The sequence below is a fragment of the Musca domestica genome, unplaced genomic scaffold (genome assembly GCF_030504385.1).
Source record: "Musca domestica strain aabys unplaced genomic scaffold, Musca_domestica.polishedcontigs.V.1.1 190, whole genome shotgun sequence".
Lineage (NCBI taxonomy): Eukaryota > Metazoa > Arthropoda > Insecta > Diptera > Muscidae > Musca > Musca domestica.
In genome coordinates, this window is record NW_026712246.1 from 222748 (window position 1) to 248271 (window position 25524).

Below are 25524 nucleotides of genomic sequence, written 5' to 3' on the forward strand. Positions count from 1 at the left end.
ATTTTTATTTTCAAATATATTGTAAATATGGACCCTATTAAAAGAAGGGACAATTTTGAATATTCACAGTTAGCACAAAGTGTGAAATTCATTTCCGATTTTCCTAACGAATTACAATATTTCCAGGAATATTAGAAGAATAATGGAATCTGTAGGATTACGAAAAATCCCCGCATCTTTGAAAATGAACAATGATAAAAAATTATATGCTTTAAAACAAAGATTGTATTCCTCTTTTACAAATAATTAAATTTAAAAAAAAAAACCAAGTTAAATTGTATCAGTCGGTTGTGCCGACAAATGTATATCCCCAGCCTTGAGTTATGATTATTCACGCTGTTTACCCTTTATGAGGGAGGTTCCGAAACAGTCGACAAATATTGTCCAATTCGTATTTGGACCATATCGTCTACTTCCTATACTTAATATGAAATATGTGACAATTTTGTGAAAAGTGTGGAAATATGTGTGAGGTATCAGATATAGAGGATCGAAATATGCCACTTCATCTAATACAGATAAAAATATTGGTATCTACAAAATTTAAAAGAAATCGAAAATTTATATCCAATTTTATACGAAATCATAAATTCCGATAAATTACATATTCATATCAGATTTCTGGTTAAGAGAAATATTTAGATACAGCAAGTTGTGTAGAATCGCTGACTTGTTTCGCAAGTTAGGACAGATATATGTATGGAATGGAACTGGATGTTAATTGCGCGTTTTATGAGCTTCAAAATTCAAAATTTATGCCCTTTGTGAAGGAGGTACCAAAAGGAGTGGACCGATATATCCCATCTTCATAGCAGATCTTGTGTTAGTAGAAATAATGGGATGTGTGAAATATGAAGAGAACCGGATATTTATTTCGGATTTTCTGATAGTATTGGTTATTGAAAATTTTGGCCCATTGTGGGGGAGGTACCAGAACAAATGGTCCAATCACAACCATCTTTATAAAATACCTTGTGTTGATAGAAGTATTGAGCTCTACCAAGTCTACATGGAAACGGATGTTAATTTCGCGTTTTATGAGCTTCAACATTTTGACCCTTTGTGGGGGATGTACCAGAGGGAGTGGATCGATATATTCCATCTTCACAGCAGATCTTTTATTTGTAGAAATAATAGGATGCGTTAAATATGAAGAGAATCGGATACTTATTTCGGATTTTGTGATCGTTTTAGTTATTCAAAACTTTGACCCTTTGATTGGGAGGTACCAGAAGCTATGGTCCGATCTGTACCATCTTTATAACAGATCCTGGATCTAGGGTCTAAAACCCTAATTTCGATTAGGCACGTTTTGGCCGTATCAAATGATATGCAGGGTGAGATGAAAAAACTACAACCAACTTCAGACTGCTGTCATTTCTAAGCCACTCATCCGAAAGCTGTTAACACTATTCCAGTGACAGCTTATTATATTGATTATAAGCATACAAAAGCATTTTGGTGAGAATTTTCCAGAAAAAAAGTTATTCGTGATGGAATTCTAGCGTGATAGTGTGATTTCTTTATATTTGGCTGGAAAACTACAAGTGGCTATCGTTAGAGTACTCCAACATTTAAATGTGAATAAATCTTTTGTGTCTCGTACCATCGCTCGTTACCGTGATACTGGTAGCGTAGCCCAACGCCAAGGAAGTGGGCAGAAGGAAACAGAAACATCATCAGAAATGGTTCGAAAAGTAAAGAAGCGACTTGATCGAAACCCGCGTCGCAAGTAGCCAAAAATGGCTCGTGAGCTGAAAATATCACAATATTCCATTTCGAAATGGAAATTCTAAAAAGTGCAAGAACTTCGACCGCAACAGAAAGCAAATAGACTCAAAAGAGCTAAAGAGTTACTTCGTTTGACCGAAAATGTTGAACTGCCGAATTTGGTTTTCTCCGATTGGAAAACATTCGTTGTTTAGCAGTTTGTAAACAAACAAAATGATCGTGTTTACCTGCCAAAGAGGTCAGGTGAAAATGTGTACCTTCGTTTGGCCCCCAGAACTCAGGCGCCGGCCATGGTGATGGTGTGGGCCGCCATATAAATGCCGAATATTTTCGCGAAAATATTCTGGAAGGTGTATTAGAGCCTTGGACACGCAAACATTTTGGGCGCAGACCTTGGACATTCCAACAGGACTCAGCACTATCGCACTCAGCACGCGCGACCCAAGAATGGTTACAAAATGAGGTTCTCGCTTCATTTCCAGCGCACAATGGCCACCAAAATCTCCAAATACCAATCCGTTGAACTATTGTATCTGGTGTATTTTGGAAAGCAAGGTTGGCACTAAAAAATACCAAAGCGTCGATCAGCTCAAGCATGCGCTTCGCCGGGAATGGACCGAAATACCGCAGAGCAAAATTCGGGCAGCGTTTGACGGTTTCATTGGCCGTTTCAAGGCCATAATTCGTGCCAAAGGTGACCAATTTGAACAAATTTAAACTTATTCTAAAATTAAATGCTATTTCTGACATTTTTTTTTTTCATTCAATAAAATTTAAAAAAAAAATGTAAAAAGTATGCCGTTAGGCTTTGTTGCCGTTTTTTAAGCGTTTTGTTTTTGACACCTTTGAACCCTTTGTAGGGAAGTACCAGAAGGAGTGCGCCGATATATCCCATTTTCACAGCAGATCTTGTGTTAATCAAAAAAATACCATACCACCAAAAGAAATGGTCCGATCACTGATAAAAGTATTGAACTCTACCAATTCTAAATGGAATCGGATGTATATTTATTTTGACCCTTTTTGAGGAGATACCAGAAGAAATGGATCGATATATTCCACCTTATATCGATTAATAAAAATATTTTTATGTGTGTATTTTGAAGATAATCAGACTCTTACATCACATTTTATAAAAGTCAATTTTTTCAAAATTTTGACCTTTTGTGGGGGAGGTACTTGATGGAGTGGATCGATATTGTTCATTTTCTCGCATGAGCTAGCACTGATGAAAATACTGTGATTTGCAAAGCTGGAGCAAAAACGAGTGATCCTTCCTCTTTCTGAGCAGTAAAATTTTTTTTTAACTTTCAACCTTTTGTGGTGTAGGTACCTGAACTACTACCGAACTCGATCTAAGTTTGATAATAATATTACGATGTACGAAGTTTGGACCAAATCGTATACTCCCTTCGAGAGTTATCGTGCGCACCGGTCTAAGAGACAGACAGACGGCCGGGCATCGCTAGATCGACTCCAAATTGTCCTGAAATGAATTTGGTCCAAAGAGACCTGGGGTCTAAAACCTTTGTTTCGATTGCGCATGTTTTGGCCTTATCAAATGATATATGTCCTCTGTAGCCATATGGCTGAGGGTAAAAAAATCGCAATTCATATAAAACCCTTGTGAAAGCGCTCCATAGCATTTTATAGGTATTTAACAGTTTTTCTATGCCATACGAGGTCACTTTTTAATATTTAAAGCTAACTCATTTAAAATCCCTAATTACTCAAAGTTGAAAGTCATTAACAACAAATAGGTATTTTATTTTAAAAGTAATAAAAATTCGAGACATCGTCACCCAAACATTCATAACAGACAACAAATTCGATGCAGCAAACAATTCTCATAATCAACTGCGAGATCTGTGAGAGAGAATAAAATAAAATTATCAAAATTCATTTGTTTACAAACGAAGAGAGTATCGCCTCAAAACGAATGCAAGCCCAGTTGATTCGTGACATTACTTCGTGCAAGATGTGTTCTATTGCGGCCCGAGAACATTTGAAATATGTGAGTATCCCGTACATAAATACATTTGTATCTATCTGCATTCACGAGACGACTATTTATCGATACATCAGTTGGCTATTCTGTCATGTAATCTAAGATCGAGATAGATGAGGTTTATGGCGCCCAAATAAACATTGATAGTTTGATTGACCACCGGCAAACAATTGACTTGAAGAACAATTTATTGAAATCGATTAAAGTATTGGGTTGATTGTTTTTTTTTTTTTTTTTTTTTCAAAACGTCTTGTGATTTATTCCGACTGTCATTCACCAGTTGACATTTAATTAAAAGTTCATAGATTGGAAAAATTAATGGTTATTGAAAGTGGATTTTTTTGGTTATATAAGACAATGCCGTTCGCTTGTCTACGATTTCCGTTAGATGAAATTTGAGATTTGTTCTCTGTCTACCCTTTGTTCTTGCTGCATAATAATAATCGCAAAAAAAGAGCTTAAAATAATTTGCAAACAATAGAAATTATTATCAACTGGAATAAAACAAAATAAAAAACGAGTAAATAAATATTGAATGTCATTTAATCTGACTCATTATTGGCTGTTTGTGTTTTGGGTGTATAGAACTGAATTTCATTATGAGTCGCAATATTTAAAGCACTACTTTGGTGCATTATTTGTAAACGCTAAAGCATCGTAATAAAATCCTGAGCACAGTGTTTTGAAACGAGGAAAAATTTTTAGAAATAATTTAATTTGATAAATTAGAAAATTATGTAAGATTCGACAAAATTAAATTTTTCAATTATTTCCTCCTAAATCCAGCGTATAATCGCAAATCAACCCGAAAAGAAAATTTCCACACTTTTTTCGGATTTAAATTAAAAGCGTAGTGATATAACAGAGTAGTTGGCCGAGAAACAACGTCCAGACATTACTTCGATTATCCAGGATTTCTCAACATTTTTTTTTTTAAATCACGCTTGGTGTTCTTTTGGGTCTTTTTGGTTTGATACAAAAAAAACGCGTGTATTCTACTTTTTGAAGCTTTCTAGAATTCTTTAAAAAATGTTCACATTGTATACTTGTGGGGGTCTCTAACAGGCCGTCTTAAATTCTTAAAAATTTATCCTTTCAGAGTCTTCTGAAAGAAATTTGTAAAAGTAGACCCCCTGCAAATGTTTAAAATCCAATTCATTAATCCGTTTTGAGATATTCTTACATCTTCCGGTTGACTGATTGAGAATCAACCCCCAAAGGAAACGTCTGAGGCTACAATCTTGAAATTACAAAAATGTACTAAAACTTAAATGCTTTGTATTGGGAAAAAAATTCTGAAGTTTGGAATGAATGTCACTGATGCAGTGCAAGATAGATGTACTAAAGGGTTTTTAGAAATTTCGAATTTAAGGTTGCAAAAAGTTCCGAAATGGTACTAAACTTCTATAATGATACCATTTGGTGTTATGTGAACGGATAGAGTTAAAAACTTAAATTTTGGTATTAGAATCAAGTTATAGATGGTAAGTTCGATATATGAAGGTGATGAAGGTCTTTTTGGAAATGTGTGCTAAGTTTACGAACTGTACTAAATTTGGAACAATTCGGATAAATGGTGATCGGGTGGAGCTGGAATTTTGAAATTTCATATTCGGATCCCTGTTTGTGATAAAGGAGTGGTTTTGGAAATTTGTACTACAAGTGCACGAAATGTACTAAATAGTACTACATTTGGTACAATTTGGCATTGGGTAACCGGATACAGCTTGAACTCTGATATTTGGTATTAGGGTCGCTGTTCATGTGTAGCCTGGACATATGAAGGTGGCTTCGGAAATGTGTACTATAATTTACGAAATGTAAAGAATGGTACTATATTCGATAATGGGTGAAGGAATAGATATACAATTCTGAAAGTTGAAATTTTAATTGCTGATGTTGGGTTGAAAATGCGGCCTATATTTGTACGAAAAATTCTAAGTGGTATTAAAGGACCAAATAAACGTGGATTTTTTGAAGAATATTTTTCCAAGGACCAAATAAACGCGGATTTCTTAAAGAATATTTTTTCCAAGGACCAAATAAACGCGGATTTCTTAAGAATATTTTTTCCAAGGACCAAATAAACGTGGATTTTTTAAAGAATATTTTTTCCAAGGACCAATTAAACCGGTATTTTTTAAAGAATATTTTTTCCAAGGACCAAATAAACCGGGATTTTTTAAAGAATATTTTTTCCAAGGACCAAAAAAACCTAAATAAATAAATAAATAAATATGGAGGTAGCGTGGAAATGTGTGAATGTGGAAATGGTACAAAATTTGGTATTGGGCGAAGGGATGTTACTGAAATCCGCAAATTTGATATTGCGGCCTCTGTTGGTATCAGTAATTGAGGAATGGAGATGGTTTGGGAATGTGTACTACAAGTAAGTTCGATCGGGCAGAAAATGTGATGACATCCTCCATATACAAAGTCAAAATAACAGGAATTTCCAATACGAAATGTCAAACAATTCCGGAACAATTGGGGAATACCGAATATAAGGTGGTAGATTCCTATGGGAGATATATCACAATGTGGACTTATATAAACTTTTTTAGCAAGGTGATTAGGAACACGCAAAAACATTTAATTACGAAATTCCAGACAATTCTATTTAAAAATTTGCCGAAAATAGTTGAAATGCTTTCAATAAGGAGGTGCCGTTATATGGGGATTATACGACAAATAATTTTGTAGAAGAAGGAGTCAAATTCATAATAGTATATAATAATTATTAGGCTGGAGTGAAAAAAATTGAACTTTTTAGGGAGGTACCAAAAGCAGAAAGCTCGATCTAAGTTTTGTAAATATTTTACAATGTGCCATGTTTGGAACAAATCGGGTACCCCTTATGATATTAAATAATATATGTCATCTGAGGGTATAATTAGGGTTTCTTGTATTACATGAATATTATGTAAATTACATTTGAAAAATATTTCACATCAGCTCATATTTACACCTTCTATTAGGATAGTGGAAATTAAAAACAAAATATTTGAACATTTTACATTCCTGTATATATTTTGCTATATCTCTAAAATCTGGCTTTTTTAGAACTCAACATAATTTTCAAGACAGAAATATACTCTTATGCATTTCGTTGCGCAATGTCTTTCAGGATCAAAAATATTCGGGGTTAAATGCAAATTCTTATATTTTTTTTTTCAGAAAATTTATGATTCATTTCATTCTCTTAATTTTTTCCGATGAAAAATTCCGTTAATAATTTTTATTTGTAGGGCGAATAAAACAATAACACGAGAAATTTATATTTTTGGACCATTTCACTTCTAAATATTTTGCAAATATCTTCAAAAATAATAGGTTTCTAATCTGATATTAAACCTGACCATGCTCATTTTAGCGATAATCGGCCTGTAGTTTGATTACAATTGATCATTGGCAGACGCGCACACATAGCTGATCGAGTCAGCTCATCGAGATAGAAATATCGTTTCACCTCAGGATGATTCTGGGACCAATATCAATACCAATATCCAATAGGTATTACAAACTTGTGAGTCAATCAAACCAAGCAATCAATGCCCTCAACCAGCGGTGCTCAAAAACGTGTTCTAGAACATGAGTCGAAAAAAGAGATAATTTAAGGGAAAATTAAAATTCAGTTTTTTTTTTTATATTTTACTTTTTAATTGTTTTTAAACAATAATGTTTGCCAAAACAATTTATAAAGCAAATGGATAAAAAATATTTGTATTAATAATGATTTAATACTGTTTTGTTCTTGATTTAATTAAGCAAAGAGAAATTTGACTGGAAAGAGATATTTTTTCTTGAGCACCGCTGCCTCAACACATTGCGTCGTAGGATACATATAAAAATATTGTTTTACCGCAATTCTCTTTTCATAACACTGTGCCACCATAAAATAATAATAACAAAGAACCTCTCCCTCCCCCGCCGCAAAGTAATGCATTTTTTTCGCACACACACACACACTTACTCACCAAATTAAATGATAAGAGCAGCACATGGTTTTTCTGTTGTCAATAAATGTATTTATTTATTCAGCAATAGAAACAAATCAAAATAATGTAGCTACAACAACAAATTTGTAAACAAAACAAAATAAGTACTTGAACAACAACAATAACGACGACCACAACAACCCAAAGTGTGCCATAGAGAGCCACTAAATTAAATCAAAAGATAATTAAATGAGCGAGAGAGAGTTTTAATGGTACTGGGAGAGACAGAGCAATTGAAAGAGAGAGTGAATGAGTGCCATTGGCAAAGTTACCAGACCACCAATTTTTTCTTTGTTTGTTGCGATCTTTGGCGGTATCATCTCGACTATGACTTAATACATCACTTTTTGCTTGTTTTCTAGTTCGAAAACTAGTTTTAGTATTGAAGACGAAATAAAAAAATTAAAAATACAATAAAAACAGAAACATAGAAGCGTTTGTTTTTTTAATGTGACACACTGTGATAAGCAGGCATATATTTAATATTAATAGTTACATTTTATTGAAATTTATCTTATAACTTTTTAGATAGCAATTATATTTATTATATATGATAGAAAAAAAAAAAAAAGAATTTATCTAAATAATTATTTTGGTTTATATATAATAACAACGCTAATGAAATACCCTAAAAAGTATTATATACAGTTAAGCTTAAGGACCAGACATTCTGACATTTGGAAGTAAAACTTTTCGAAAAATAATAAATCGCATATAATGGAATCTACTACGAAACGGAGCGAACAACATTCGATTTCAAGGTAATGGCTATCAAGGGCATTAAAATATGGTGAGTCTTATGTAGAGGGTTGAGATTCGTGTGGAGTAGATAAGTAAAATTATGTTAGAAACGTACTACAAATTAGAGCAGAGATTTGCGCGTTTTAACTCGGGAGTAAAACTTGCTGGCGAGTGGGATTTCTCGAAGAGTGGGAGCTTTATAGGGAGTTTACTCTTCTTATTTTTTTTTTGTTTTGTTTGGAAGCGCTCCCTAGTCACTCCAGTTTAAAAACAAGTAAGCAAAGGCTACAGTCGAGCGGGGCCGACCGTTGAATACCCTACAACACTATAATAAACCATACAGTTTATATAGGCGAGACACTCGAAAGAATTCCACAAGATTTTGTGACAAATAATAAAAGAAAACCATCAGGTTCCGTTCTCTAATTTTCGAATAATAGCAACTTAAACTAATTTGCTCATTTCCAATTTATTGGTAGATGTTGCACGTAAATGGTCTTCCTAGATCTGGAACCAATATTTCCCCAAAAAATGAGAAACAGACATTTGACTATATTCTTCAACGAAATCAGCGTTAACGAAATAGTCAGAAGTGCGTCTTTCCTGTATTTGTGAATTCTCCAAAAAGTCACTGGAATCGACATTTTCGTATTTTGTCTACAAAATTTGGCAAACTATTTCACACATTGAATATTTTTGGATGGCCATCCAAAACTGCTTGGCTTTTGTAATGTCCGGTAACCCCCATTCAAATGTGCGTGAGGATCGGGCGACAATTTTGCAGTTTTTTGGTACAATTCAACCCCTGAATATATGGCGATCATCTCCAAAAACAGTAGGCTCCTATTCTGACCCTCATCTTATCTCCATGCAAAATTTCGTAAGGATCGGGCCATAAATGCGTTCTGTATATGATATCCTGATATCCCAACTACTTAGTTTTGTTAGCTGTAGAAATATTACCAAATGTTTAATTCAAAATGAAAATTTGCAAAAAATATGACAAAATTGAAAAAATATGAGAAAATTTTACAAAATCAATATTTTCATCTTTAGAGAGATATTTTTATGCGAATTTTTAGACGTTTTTTCTTTTCTGCCAAGAGGCCATTCTAAACTAATGAGAACTTTCGAAATCAGTGCAGCCGTTCTCGACATATAAGAGATTTTTCAAGCATATCTTCTTTGATAAACATATGTACCGCCCATATTTTGCTATATATCCGATTTGTTGGATGTTAACATCAATGTAAAGATCAGAAGTAACCTTGTCATGGCTTTGTGATTTCGCCGGGATTTAAAATATTCGCGGTTTAATGAAAATTTTTGAATTTTTTCAACACAAAAAATATGGTCTATTTTACCCGCTAAATGTTATCCGATGACCACCCAAATTGGTAGGCCTCTTCCCCGCCCTAAACTCTAGCTACATGCGAAATTCCGCGTCGATTGGTCTATAATTGCGACCTGTATAGCTACTGCAAAATCCGACATTTTTTCAGTAACTGGTCCATTTCAAGCCCTAAACATTTGGCGATCATCTCCAAAAGCAATAGGGTTATATTCTGGTCCAAGCCCCACCTCCATTCTAAATTTCGTGAAGATCGGGCCATAATTGCGACCTGTAGGGTGATTACAAATTAACATGGACAGACGGACAGACGGACAGACGGACGGACGGACATACATAGCTAGATCGACTCAGCTCGGCGAGCTAGGAAGATCCATATATACTTTCCTATGTGGGAAACCAATATTTCGAGGTGTTACATAATTTTTGGGCCAATCAAACTTATAATACCCCCAACACATAGTGTTGTAGGGTATAATTAGAGTGGGAGCCAAATCGCTCAAAATACAGTGACAGTGCACAGACAATTTTCCGTCTTATGCTGTAGTATCCATTAGGAAATTCAAGTGCCAAACTTGAAACAATCCCGGAAATATTATCGCTAAAATCATCAAAATACCGAATATCGGGAGGTGCCGTTATATGAGGGCTATTCGAAGACGTGGACCTGCACAGATAATATATTGCCTTAGGCTTTAAGATCCATTTTGAACTTCAAATACAAAATTTGAAACAATTCCGGTGAATAATGCCGCTAAAATCATCAAATACCGAATATCGGGAGGTACCGTTATATGGTGACTATTTGAAAAGGTGGACCTACATGCCCCATTTACGAACTTAATCTGAATATTGTGCAAAATTTTAGTCTTCTATATTAATTCGTTCGAAAGATAGCGTGATTACAACAGACAGACAGGCCGATATACAGCAGTAAATCGTCTTAGAATTTTATGCTGATCCAGAATATACAGAGTGAGATTAAAAAAAAAACTGCAACAAAGTCAAACGCCATAATTTTGACATTTTTTTAATTTTATTGAATGAAATCAGAAATAGCATCAAATTTTAGAATAAGTTTAGATAAATTCTAATTGCTCACCTTTGGCACGAATTATGGCCTTCAAACGGCAAATGAAACCGTCACAGGCTGCCCGAATGTTGCTCTGCTGTATTTTGACCCATTCCCGGCGAAGAGCTTGCTTGAGGTGATCGAGACTTTGGAATTTTTTTAGTGCCAACCTTGCTTTCCACAATGCTCCAGACACCAACGGATTGGTATTCGGAGATTTTGGTGGCAATTGCATGAGCTGGAAATGAAGCGAGGAACCTCATTTTGTAACTATTCTTGGGTGGCACGTGCTGAGTACCTGTGTGTCCAAAATGTTTGCGTGCCCAAGGCTTTATACACCCTACAGAATATTTTCGCGACAATATTCGGCATTTATTCCGATACCATGTCGATTAACACAAGCGGAGAGCGACCATCGGCTGTTATGGCGGCCCACACCATTACCATGGCCGGCGCTTGAGTTCTGGTGGCCAATCGAAGGTGCACATTTTCAGCTAACCTCTTTGGCAAGTAAACACGATCATTTGTTTTTTTTTTACAAACTGCTGGACAACGAATGTTTTCTCATCGGAGAAACCCAAATTCAGCAGTTCACCACTTTCGGCCAAGCAAAGCAACTCTTTAGCTCTTTTGAGTCTATTTTCTTTCATTTGAGGTGTAATTTGGAATTTCAATGGCTTTACCCCGAGCTCATTTTTCAATATTTGCCGAATGGAATATTGCGGTATGTTCAGCTCACGAGCCATGTTTCGGCCACTGCGACGCTGGTTTCGATCAAGTCGATTCATTACTTTTCGAACCATTTCTGCTGCTGTTGCTATTTTCTTCCGTCCACTTCCTTGACGTCGAGCTACGCTACCAGTATCACGGTAACGAGCGATGATACGAGACACAAAAGAGTTATTCGCATTTAAATGCTGTAGTGCTCTAACGATAGCCACTTGTGGGTTTCCGGCCATATATAAAGAAATCACACTATCACGCTTGAATGCCATCACGAATAACTTTTTTTCTGGAAAATTCTCACCAAAATGCTGTTGCACGCTTGTAAAAAATATAATGAGCTATCACTGGAATAATTTTAAGAGCTGTCGGACGAGTGCAGTTTTGCAGTTTTTTTATCTCACCTTCTCCATATCCGATATACTTACTTTCGGTTTCTGGGTAACGGTCAGAATTGACCTTTTCGTCTATTTGTGATCTCGCCGGGATTAAAAATATTCGCGGTTCAATTAAAAATTTGACTTTTGTTTAACACAAATTTTATGGTATATTTCACCCACTAACTATTACCCGATGACCATCCAAATTGGAAGGCTTCTGTCCAGCCCTAAGATCTAGCCCTATGCTAACTTCCGCCTCGATTGGTCTATAATTGCGACCTCTAGAGCATCTGCAAAATCAGGATTTTTTTAGTTTTTTAGTCCATTTCAATCCCTAAATATTTTTGCGATATGCATATAATACCTTCAAAACGTAGTGTTGGGGGGAGTAAGAATTTAGAAAAATTACAATTCAAAATTAAAATATGACAAAAAATTGAAAAAAAAATGGACAAAAGATATTCATTTTTCTATCGGTATATTTTACCGCGATTTTCTTAGATCTGACCCCATACTAACTTCCGGGTCGGAAAATTCATGCCAAAGGAGGCCAATTTCCTGCAAAATCAGGAAATGTTTAAGTTTTTTTGGTCCATTTTAACCCCTAAATATTATGCGATCATCATCAAAAGCAATATGCTTCTATTCTGACCATAACCTCACCTCCATCCAAAAATTCGTGAGGATCAGGCCATAATTGCGACTGGTAGAGTGATTACAAATTAACATGGACAGACGGACGGACGAACATACATAGATAGATCGACTCAGCTCGGTGAGATAGGAATATCCATACATACTTTCCAATGTGGGAAATCAATATTTCGAGGTGTTACATATGTTTTGGCCCAATCAAATTTATAATACCCCCAACACATAGTAGTGTAGGGTATAAAAAATATATATAATAAAATCCGTTAAAAATACTGTTAAAATATTAAAAAAAGTACCGAATGTAGCCGTTGCATAAGGGAATATGGGAGAAGCCATTACAATATTCAAATGCGAAACTTGAAAAAAAAATTTGGTGAATAATGTAGCTATTATCATCAAAATACCGAATATCGGGTGGTACCGTTAAGTGGGGACTATACGAAGACGTGGACCTACATCGCCTGTTTTCAATACCAAAAGTCCTGCAGACATAATATACACTTAAGTAAAATTTTATCAAGCGTCTTCATGTCGTTCGGAAGCTAGAGTGATTTCCACAGACGGTCGGACATCGCTTAATCGACATAAAATTTTATGCTGATTCTTTGTGGGGTTTAAAATGTATATTTCGAGTGTTACAAACGTAATGACAAACTTAATATACCCTCTATCTATGGTGGAGGGTATAACAACTGAAATTTTAAAAAATCATAAATCCCCATAACTTGACGAGGACAAGTCTCATGGCGAAAAATTCCATAGCTAATTTTTCGATTTATTTCTGTAATAATCTCCCAATCTAATGTCACACGGTATTACGCAATGGATTGGAGGCTAATGAATCATAAATCATAAGACATGTTTACCTAAATGACGTTAATTGCCTTTTCTAATAGATAAGGAACTGTTTTTATTGGCCTCAACGGAGCACCATTAGGTTCAAGCTAACGCTGTAACATTTTATCACCGACACCTAATAATGTTATCTTTAGAACGTAATCAGAATCTAACACACTTTTCACCACTTTAAAATTGAACCTAAGGTTGTGATTCACATCATGGCTGGTCAGATCTTTGGCTGGTCAACATAAAACACGCACCCAACCACCTGGATTAGACATTGGAAAACTATTTTAATTGTTGCTGAAAAAAGTAATAAATAACAACACACTTGAGATATCACCCGGCACGTTTTTGGGGGTATTGATAATATTTACTAAACAAAAGAGTGTGCCGAAAATAAGCTTTCCTTTCTGGAAAATTTTCTAAAAAAAAAAAAAATTTGCTAAATTTATCGCCAATATAAATAAATACAATACTAAAAACAACAATAGTTCTACCCAATCGAAATAAATAAATAAATACATATTCGGACCAGCTGGATAGGCCAATTAATTGCCGATCACAGCCTGTTCACTGCGTATTTATTATTATTGTAATGTTTATCTAGAAAATGTTGTTGGCGAAAACGAAAGATAAGAAAAATAAAGACCAAAAAAAAAAAAAAAAAACAACAACATCAGCAGAGTAATTCGAAAAAGTTCTGTGCACATTTTTATTACAGCCAGTGCAATTTGATTAGAATCCACGGCAACGCGCAACTTCAAATAATCGGTCTACGCACTGTGCGTGAGTGAGATTAGTAGAACAATTGTTGTTGTTGCTCTAGATTTTTTTTCTATTTTTCATTGTACAAAATCATGGCTATAAGGTCAGAGGTATGTAAGGCAATGAATTTCTGATTGCGAAAATTGGTGGATTCAAAAAAAAAAAAAAAAAAATCGGCGATTAGGCCTTGAAAATACTTCACCTACTAAAAAAAAAAAAAAAAAAACAAAACAAAACAAAAAATTAAATGTCATTGAAACAATTACTCTAGACACCTCAAAATGCAATAAAAGTTGTGTGATTATCCCACAAAGCAAACGAGTGGAAACGTTCTTAATTTCATGGGAAAAAAATACGACCATTGCTGATACCATCGAATCCCCGATAACTTTAATAAGTGAAATGGTGCACCTGCACCACTAGTAAAAAGATTAAGAAACAAAAGAATAAATAAAGTTTAAACTGGGTTAGTGACAACAACGTATCTACAAAGCACTCTACAATCGGTGGGATCTATTAAAAAACACGGGTTTTTGGCGTGGTTCTCGAATCAATTACACTGGGCCGCAAAATTCAATTTTTGGAATAATTACGAGGGAAATCCAGAGGAATATATAAACCTTATGGAACCGGCGTAGCCAAAAAAGTACATTCGAAATTATTTTTAATTGTTTTTAAAGGAGGGGGGAGGGAGGCTTTCCACCAGCAAAAAATGTGATTTTTAAGCAAAAAAACCCTAAAAAAAAATCTAAAAAATTACCTTTTCGGAGGGGGCTCGGGTCCCCTGGTCTCGTCGGTGCTTTGTGGGGCCTACGGTGATTACTTGGAGGTTAATATAACTGTTGGATTAGACGTCTAAATATCATAGTGTATTTGTTGGACATACCTAAAAATTTACACATTACAACCACAACAATTTGCAAATTCATCGGCGTTTGTGGTTAACAATTAACTGAGTTGCAGTAATCACGATCAAACGCCCACAGACCGTGGTTGCCAGATATAGCCTGGGGTATTATACACGAGATACTTGGAAATTTCTATAGCCTTTTTACGATAGGCCATTTTATTTGAATTTATTGATAGGTGTCAATATAATGAGTATTAGCAAACAATGGAAAATTATTGATCTGTCTGAAAATCATGGTAAACGTTGACAACAACTGTTTTTATACCCTACAACACTAGGTGTTGGGGGTATCATAAGTTTGTTTGGGCCAAAAATTATGTAACACCTCGAAATATTGGTTTCCCACATAGGAAAGTATATATGGATCTTCCTATCTCGCCGAGCTAAGTTGATCTAGCTATGTATGTCCGTCCTTCCGCCCGTCTGTCCATGTTAATTTGTAATCACTCTACAGGTCGCAATTATGGCCCGATCATCACGAAATTGAAAATGGAGGGCGGGATAGGGTCAGAATAGAACCCTATTGTTTTAAGGGTTGAAATGGACAAAAAACAGAAAAATTTCTTGATTTTGCAGTTTCTCTACAGGTCGCATTTATAGACCAATCGACGCGGAAGTTAGCATGGGGCTAGAGCTTAGGGCTGGGCAGAAGCCTTCTAATTTTTATGGTAATCGGGTAATATTTAGTGGGTGAAATAGGCCACAACATTTGTATTAAATAAAAGTCAAAATTTCCATTAAACCGCGAATATTTTTAATCCCGGCGAAATCACAAATAGACGAATAGGTCAATTCTGACCGTTACGTAGATGCCGATAGTAAATATATCGGATATATATAGCGAAATATATAAAATGTGTATATACAAAGGAAGAGGATGTTAGCTAGAATGCTTATATCTCAAGTTTGGCTGGACCGATTTTGACAAATTTTGTTAATTCAGAATACCCTCTTGACATAAAAAGTATAAAATCTAAAAAAAATCGCAGAAAAATATGCCAATAAAGATGTTAATATAGATTTTGTTGTATTTTGTGACATTTTTTCATATTTTTTATCGCATGCGATTTTTTCAATTTGACTTATAAGATTTTTTAATATTTTTTCACCTTACAATACAGGTTGAATTAATTATATAAGGTTTGCAAATATCGTCAGATCCTCACGAAAAATTTCACAAGGGTAGGGTTGGAATCAGGAGGGCTAGGTCTTTTTTTTTTCAAAGATGTCTGCAATATATTAGGGGTTGAAAAGGACCAACAATTAAAAATTTTCCTGATTTTGCAGCCAAATAGAAACCAGAGGACACGAAATCTCGCATTTAGGACAGCGGGTAGAATGGGCCACTAATTTTGTGTGAAAAAATACCAGCATAACTTACAGCCGATATCCGAAATACACAAAAGGCGAACTTCTGGCTTTTTTGTGCTGATTTCGTTGACGAATATAGGCAAATATCGTAGGCAAGCAAATCATATAGATGGGTCTCAATTTGGAGATAAAGAGGAGCCTCTTGCTTTTGGAGATGATCGCAAAATATTTAGGGTTTCAAATTAACAATAAACAGAAATGTTTTTCCGATCACACAATTGAAGCCAATCGACACGCCTGTGAAGAGAGTTAAGGACAGGGAAGAATTCTAGCATTTTGGATGACCATTGGATTATATTTAGCTGTAAAATGGACTACAATAACTAACAGCCCGACGGAGTTCATAAATGTTGGGCAAATGTCCCTAGTCAAAATCCTAATTTTAAAAGCGAAATCTTCCAATATGAATTTGGACATAAGGGGGCTTCTAACATATTGTAGTGTTGTAGGGTATAACATAGTCGGCCTCGCACAACTAAAGCCTTTTCTTACTTGTTTTTTTTTTATTTATTTTTTTTTTTTTTTGTTACTCACAGTTATAAACCAATCGACGCAGAATTTTGCATGGAGTTAGAGTTTAGGGCTGGGCGAACCTACCAATATTTTTAATCAAAGAGAAATTACAAATGTATTAAAGTACCACTTCTGACCATTACAATGATGCTGATAGCCAAGATATCGGATATATAGCAAAATTGGTTCAACCTATAGTTAAAATTACATACATATTATTCCGCACATAAGACAAGATTTTCATAATTCTCATCAATTCGTAATGGTCTCTTGCCAGAAAAGGATACAATCTAAGAAAATCGTATAGATATGTGACAATAAAAAAGTTAAAAATTTAAGAGTTAGATGTATACCCTCAGCCAATGTTCGATTATTTAAATATATTTTGACACCTGTTAAGATTATTCAAATTGTCGACCCTCTATAGAGTAGGTTCCGAAAGAGTGGGCCAATATTGTCCATTTCGTATCGGACCTAAATAAATTTTGATGTAAATATTGCGACGGCCAGGTTTCGACTACATTGGTTACTTCCTTCACTTTATATGAGATATGTGATAATTTTTAAACAATTCGCTGGCTTGTTTCGCAATTTGTGACAGATATAAGAATTACAAATTATGATCCTTTGTGGTTGAGATACCAGAACAGGTTGGCAGTATCTATAACTTTCACAACTGATTTTGCGTTAGCAAAAATGTTTCGATGTGTGAAATTTTAAGAGTGTTGAATGCTTTATGAGCATTTTGGCTTTCAAAATTTTGAACCTATTTGAACCAGGAAGAGTTCGCCGATATATCCCATTTTCACAGCAGATCTTCTGTCAGTCAAAATAATGGCATGTGTGAAATTTAAATAAATCTGGATGCTTATTTCTGTTATTATTATCATTTTGGTTATTCAAAATTTAGAGCCTTTGTGGGGAGGTACCAGAAGTAATGGTTCGATCTCTAGCATTTTTATAACAAATCTTGTGTTAATAGAATTATTGAAATGTGCCAAGTCTGAATGGAATCGGATGTTAATTTCGCGTTTTATGTGCTTCATGGATATTCAAAATTTGGATCCTTTGTGGGGGAGTTAGCAGAACGAGTGGACCGATATATCCCATCTTCACAGCATATTTTGTGTTAGTAGAAATAATGAGATGTGTGAAATATGAAGAGAACCGGATGCTTATTTCGGATTTAATAATTGTTTTGGTTATTCGAAACTTTGAACCTTTGTGGTGGAGGTACCAGAAGGAATGGTCCGATCTCAAACTTCGTTATAGCAGATCTTGTGTTGATGGAAATATTGAAATGTGCTACGTCTGAATGAAATCAGATGTTAATTTCGCGTTTTATGACCTTCATGGATATTCAAAATCTTAAACCCTTATGGGTGAGGTATAATTTGAAGAAAATTGGATTCGTATATCTCATTTTATGAGAGTTATAATTACTCAAAATGTTGACCCTTTGTGGGGGAGGTACTTTATGGAGTTGACCGATATTGCGAAGTTTGCACAAACTATAATGCTTTCTCTTTCTATGACGAAAATTATTGTTGATTAATTTTACTTTCTTTAAAAATATTGACCTTTAATGGGAGATGTACCAGAAGAAGTGGACCGATGTTTCCCATCTCCGATAATTTTATTACGAACAAACAAGTTTGGGCCAACTCGGATATTATTTTCCACATTTATCGTACGCACAAGCCAAATAAAAAAATAGATAGACGCACGGACGCGGAGACCCCTAGTTCGACTCCAAATGTCCTGAAGCGGACAGCGGAAAGCATTTTGGTGAAAATTTTCCAGAAAACAAGTTATTCGTGATGAAATTCAAACGTGATAGTGTGATTTCTTTATATTTGGCTGGAAGCACTCCAGAATTCCAAAAAGTGCAAAAACTTACAACGCAACGGAAATAAATAAGACTCAAAAGAGCCAAAGAGTTTCATTCGTTAAACAAACAAAATGATCGTTTTATATGCCAAAGAGGTCAGCTGAAAATGTGCACCTTTGGTTGGCCACCAGAACTCAAGCGCCGGCCATGGTGATTGTGTGGGCCGTCATAACAGCCGATAGTCGCTCTCCGCTCATACTAATCGACCGTGGCATCAGAATAAATGCCGAATATTATTGCGAAAATATTCTGGAGGGTGTATTTAAAACTTGGGCACGCAAAACATTTTGGCCGCAGACCTTGGACAATCCAACAGGACTCAGCACAATCGCACTCAGCACGCGCCACCCAAGAATGGTTACAAAAATAGGTTCCTCGCTTCATTTCCAGCACGTAATGGCCACCCAAAATCTCCGGATACCAATCCGTTGGACTATTGTGTCTGGAGTATTTTGGAAAGCAAGGTTGGCACGAAAAAATACCAAAGTGTCAATCACCTCAAGCAAGCGCTTCGTCGGAAATGGGGTAAAATACCGCAGAGCACCACTCGGGCAGCATGTGACAGTTTTCATTCGCCATTTGAAGGCCATAATTCGTGCCAAAGGTGACCAATTCGAACAAATCCGACATTTTTTGTTTCCATTCAATAAAATTTAAGAAAAAATGTAAAAAATATTGCTTTTGAATTTGTTGCAGTTTTTTTTAATCTCACCCTGTATTCATAATCAGCATAAAATTCTAAATCGATTTAACGAAGTGAGTCTGTTTGTATTGTTTAAAAATTGGTATTTGTAGGTCATAATGGGTTCTAGCTCTGGTGCCGAAACTTTGTATGTATATGTCCGTGGTTTGGTACAGCCCTCCTCCGGATATTCAGATTTTTTTATGATTATTGTCACATTTTTCCACGGACTTGTCTAAAAATTGACATTTGTAGTTCATACTGGGTTCTAGCTTCGGTGACAGAAAATTAAATATTTAGGTCCACGTTTTCCTATAGCGTACATATAACGATACCCACCGATATTCGGTATTTTGATAATCCTAGTCGCATTTATTCACAAAATTGTTTCAAATTTGGTTTTTAAGAAAATTTGGTAGATGACAATCCTTGAAGTTGTCTATGGAGGTTCCCGTTTTGGTATGGCCCCATACAAAGGCCTCGCTCGATTTGTATGGCCTTTTGAAAAGTTTAACAGCATTATCCAAGCGGTCTTACAGGTATTTGTATATTGCAGTGGAACGCGTTTGAATTCAGATACTTTTATTTAGAATGTTTTCAGAACAGTGTTGGCTTGTTTGTTTGGGACACCATAATATTTTGTTGTTGCAAAATGGTCAGGCTTAATCCCTTTATTGTTGTTTTTATCAAAACAACGTTTGTTTATTGGTGGAGAACGAAGGTAATGTTTACCAGGAGGTAAGGCAGGGAATCCCTAGGTTTCGGAAAGAGCCGGAGCCTCACCAATGGCTCCTTCCGAAACCTAGGCATTCCCTGCCTTACCTCCTGGTAAACATTACCTTCGTTCCCCATTAAAAAACAAACGTTGTTTCTATAAAAACAACAATAAAGGGATTAAACCTGACCATTTTGCAACAACTAAAAATGTTTTCTTTGCCCAAAGGTGGAAGGTATTAAAAGCTCTGCCCGGTCGAACTTAAAACAACCATTTTTCAGAAAACTCTCTAATTTTTGTAAAAATGCAACAAGTAAGCAAAGGCTACAGTCGAGCGGGGCCGACCGTTGAATACCCTACAACACTATAATAAACGATACTGTTTATATAGGCGAGATACTCGAAAGAATTCATTGGAATGGACTATTTCACACATTGAATATTTTTGGATGGCCATCCAAAACTGCTTGGCTTTTGCAATGTCCGGTAACCCCCATTCAAATGTGCGTGAGGATCGGGCGATAATTACGACCTGCTGACAATTTTGCAGTTTTTTGGTCCATTTCAACCCCTAAATATATGGCCATCATCTCCAAAAAGAGTCGGCTTCTATTCTGACCCTCATCTTAAACCCATGCAAAATTTCGTAAAGATCGGGCCATAAATGCGATCTATATATGATATCCTGATATCCTAACTACTTAGTTTTGTTAGCTGTAGAAATATTACCAAATGTTTAATTCAAAATGAAAATATGCCAAAAATATGACAAAATTGAAAAAATATGAGACAATTTTACAAAATCAATATTTTCATCTTTAGAGAGATATTTTTATGCGATTTTTTAGATGTTTTTTGTTTCCTGTCAAGAGGCCATTCTGAATTAATGAGAACTGTCGAAATCAGTTCAGCCGTTCTCGACATAAAAGAGATCTTTCAAGCATATCTTCTTTGATAGACATATTTATCGCACATATTTTGCTATATATCCGATTTGTTGGATGTTAACATCAATGTAAAGGTCAGAAGTAACCTTGTCATGGCTTCGTGATTTCGCCGGGATTTAAAATATTCGCGGTTAAATGAAAAATGTTGAATTTTTTCAACACAAAATATATGATCTATTTTACCCGCTAAATATTATCCGATGACCACCTTAATTGGTAGGCTTCTTCCCCGCCCTAAACTCTAGCTACATGCGAAATTCCGCGTCGATTGGTCTATAATTGCGACCTGTATAGCTACTGCAAAATCCGATATTTTTTCAGTATTTGGTCCATTTCGACCCCTAAATATTATGCGATCATCTCCAAAAGAAATAGGGTTCTATTCTGACCCTATCCCCACCTCCATTTTAAATTTCGTGAAGATAGGACCATAATTGCGACCTGTAGAGTGATTACAAAATAAACATGGACAGACGGACAGACGGACGGACATACATAGCTAGATCGACTCAGCTCGGCGAGCTAGGAAGATCCATATATACTTTCCTATATCGGAAACCAATATTTCGAGGTGTTACACAAATTCTGGCCCAATCAAACTTATAATACCCCCCAACACATAGTGTTGTAGGGTATAAATATCGAGAAGTGTTAAATTCTGCTGAGTTGTGCTCACTTAGCACAATTGTTTGTCCATCTACACCGAATTTCCACCCATTCTCGTACAATTCAGTACAACTTTAATTTTTTTCGAAATTCGATATAGGTCAAAAAAATAAACGCATAATACCTTCTTCAGATAGTAGTGTGGGGTGCAATAATTTGAGTCCTTAGCTCTTAACTTGTCAGCCTATGTACAAAAATTAAGTACTCCAATTTAATTAGCAATACCTATCGAATAATTTTATGACTGGAAATCTATTTAACTGTTTGTCCCCATTGAAATTTTACGACTGCCGCTAATCAAGATCTGTCTTGACATGATATCAACTGATAATAATTTTATACTTCTGCGCTACTGCCAATTGCAGGCCCTAAAACAATTTGCGATTAAATGCAATGAATTATGTTGAACAAAGACGATATTTCTTCTTCAAATGCACACATCGAACAATTTCATTCAATAACAACAACATGAGTTAGAAGTTTTCTCATTGTTGTTGTTGCCTTCTAATCGCTGCAAAAGCTCCGCTGAAACGACTACTATTGACATTCCTATCAAATTTGTTCGGCTGTTCGTTAATTACGGGCAGTGTGTGTAATACGACGAAACAAGAAAACAATAGAAAAACATGGTCATTATTAATAAATCTCAATTTGTTTCATTTCCATTCAAACATTACCCGCCTCAAGATGTGTTGTCGCTGCTGTTCGAAGACTCAGCAAAAAATATGGGTCTTTGGCACTGCAACAGTGTTCCTGGTACTAGGACTTGTGGGCATTATTTGTGGGCCCAGCTTGATTATGGATATGATTTATAAGGTTAGTCTAAAAATCAACATTTTTTTTCATTAAAAATTTGAAAATTATTTTTTATTTTTTAATTTTATCCAAATTTTCATTTTAGATGCTACCCCTAAAGGAGGGCGGTCGCACCTATGACAAGTGGGCCAATACTCCAGTACCAATCTACATGGCCATGTATCTCTACAATTGGACCAACACCGAGGATGTAAGAGTGAAGGGTGTCAAACCAAATTTTGAACGTGTCGGACCCTATGTTTTCCGCGAGGAGAGAATCAAACAGAATATCACCTGGTATCCGAATAATACGGTGTCATTTATGCCGCAACGTTTTTGGTATTTTGAGCCCGATATGTCCGGTGGCACACTGGAGGATAAGATTACCTGCCCGCATTTGCCAACAATTGTAAGTAGCATAAATTCCAAAATGTGAAAGAAAATTGGAAAAAAAATCAAGATTTGAAATATTTCAAATGTGAAGAGAAAAAAGAAACTTACAATCCCTAAATATTGAATCAAGAAAGAACAATTAAAAAGCAGTAAGTTCGGCCGGGCCAAACTTTGAATACCCTCCACCATTTGGAACGAATTTGGAAATTTTCAAAAAATAAAATCCTTAAAAAATTCTGTTAAAATTTTAAAAATACCGAATATAGCCGTTCTATTGGTGTCTATACGACGTGGATCTACATAGGCATTGTTTGTTGTAAGCCATTACTATATTCAAATTCGAAACTTGAAATAAACGGTGAATAATGTAGCTTAAATCATGAAAATATCGTATATAGGGAGGTACCGTTATATCGGAGCTGTGCGAAGACCTGGACCAGCATAGACAATATTCTGTCATAGGCTATAGCATCCATTACGAACTTCAAATGCGACATCTCAAAGAATTTCGGTGGGTATTGTACCTAAACTCAAATTCGTCAAAATACCGAATATAGAGAGGTACTGATATATGGGGTCAAAACGAAGACGTGGACCTGTATAGACAATTTTTTTGTCACAGACTGTAGTTCCCATTATGAACTCTAAATACGTAATTTGAAACAATTCCGGTGAATGATTTCGCTAAAATCATCAAAATACCGAATATAGGGAGGTACTGATATATGGAGCCTGCATAGACAATTTTCTGTCACAGACTGTAGTTCCCATTACGAACTCTAAATACGTAATTTGAAACAATTCCGGTGAATAATGACGTTAAAATCATCAAAATACCGAAAATCAGGAGGTACCGTAATATGGGGGCTATATGAAAACGTAGACCTACATAGCCCATTTACGAACTTAACCTGCCTACTGGAAAAATTAACACGTGTGCTAAATTTTAGCCTTCTATCTCAATTCGTTCTATCTCGTGATTACAACAGACAGACGGACAGATAGACAGACGGACATGGCTAAATCGACTTAGAATTTTACGCTGATCAAGAGTATATATACTATATTAGGTTTGACATGAGGAGTTTCGAGGAGTTACAAACGAAATGACAAAATACCCTCCATATTATGGTGGAGGGTATAAAAATAATGACTGACCATAGAAACGAAAACGTCATATAAAATCTGAATAAATCTTAAAAAGAATTAAAGAAGGTGTACCTAGAAATGCAAACCATGCTAACCAAAAATTTAAGTTACAACTATCCTTTAAATAGCTAAACTCTTTTGACAATAAAAATTCAAGCTCGTCTCGAAAGATTCAAAATCTGCAGTCCAGGCATTGGGAGACATGTTTAGTGTTTTGTGCCTTAAAAAAATATTTATTACAAATTTTTTAATTTTTTTCAATTTTTCAGCTATTGAAAAATTCTGAAAATTTTACCGACGGTAGGTCTTGTTATCCTAATCACAACGATATCAATTCTTTCCGAGTTATAGGGTCCAAAGTTACAAAAATGAACCTTTTTATACCCTCAGCCATATGGCTACGGAGGGTATATGGTCAAAATGTGCCTAGTTAAAATAACGGTTTAAGAGCATTTGGAGTCGATCTGGCGATGTCCTCGAAGGGAGTATCCGATTTGGTCCAAACTTGGTTCATCGTAATATTTTTGCCAAACTTAGATCGAGTTCGGAGATGGGCAATATCGGTTCACTCCTTCTGGTACCTCCCCCAAAAAATTTCGAAATTTTCAAAAAAAAAAAAAAAAATTTTCTGCACAGAAATAGAAATAATAAAACAATTTTGCTCTAACTTTGCGAATTCTAATATTTGAGATAAAGCTAGGTCAGGTGTGAAAATTGATAATATTGGTACACTCCTTCTGGTACCTCCCCAACAAAAGGTCAAATTTTCAAAAAAAAAAAAAAAATATTTTCTACACAGAAAGAGAAATAATAAGCCAATTTTACTCCAACTTTGAGAATCCTAATATTTGCGTCAGTGCTACGTCCGGTGTGAAAATGGACAATATCGGTCCACTCCATCAAGTACCTCCCCCACAAATGGTCAACATTTTGAATTATTACAACGCTCATAAAATGTGGTGTACGAGTCCGATGGCCTTCAAATTTCTCACATCGCAATATTTATATTAACCCAAGCTCTGGTGTTGAGATGGAATATTTCGGAACACTCATTCTGGTACCTCCCCCACAAAATGTCGAAATTTTCAAAAAAAAAAAAAAAATATTTTTTGCACAGAAAGTAAAAGGATAATCCGATTTTGCTCCAACTTTGCACATCCTAATATTTGCAATATTGCTAGGTCGAAAATGTACAATGGACACTCCATCAAGTACCTCCCCCACAA

General features: G+C 35.4%; 1 protein-coding gene across 2 annotated transcripts in view; it reads left to right on the top strand.

Annotated features, from left to right (window-relative positions):
• Positions 1-3598: 3598 nt before the first annotated feature.
• Positions 3599-25524, top strand: part of LOC131802062 (protein croquemort-like) — a 33883-nt gene continuing 11957 nt past the window's right edge. The window contains exons 1-3 of one of the 2 annotated variants that reach the window (XM_059121407.1): positions 3599-3745; positions 22649-22777; positions 22863-23165. In XM_059121407.1, coding sequence (XP_058977390.1) covers positions 3671-3745; positions 22649-22777; positions 22863-23165 — 507 coding nt within the window. In that variant the 5' untranslated portion in view covers positions 3599-3670. Of the gene's footprint in view, positions 3746-14343; positions 14377-22648; positions 22778-22862; positions 23166-25524 lie in introns of those variants that run through there. The other variant, XM_059121408.1, reaches the window with a different exon arrangement.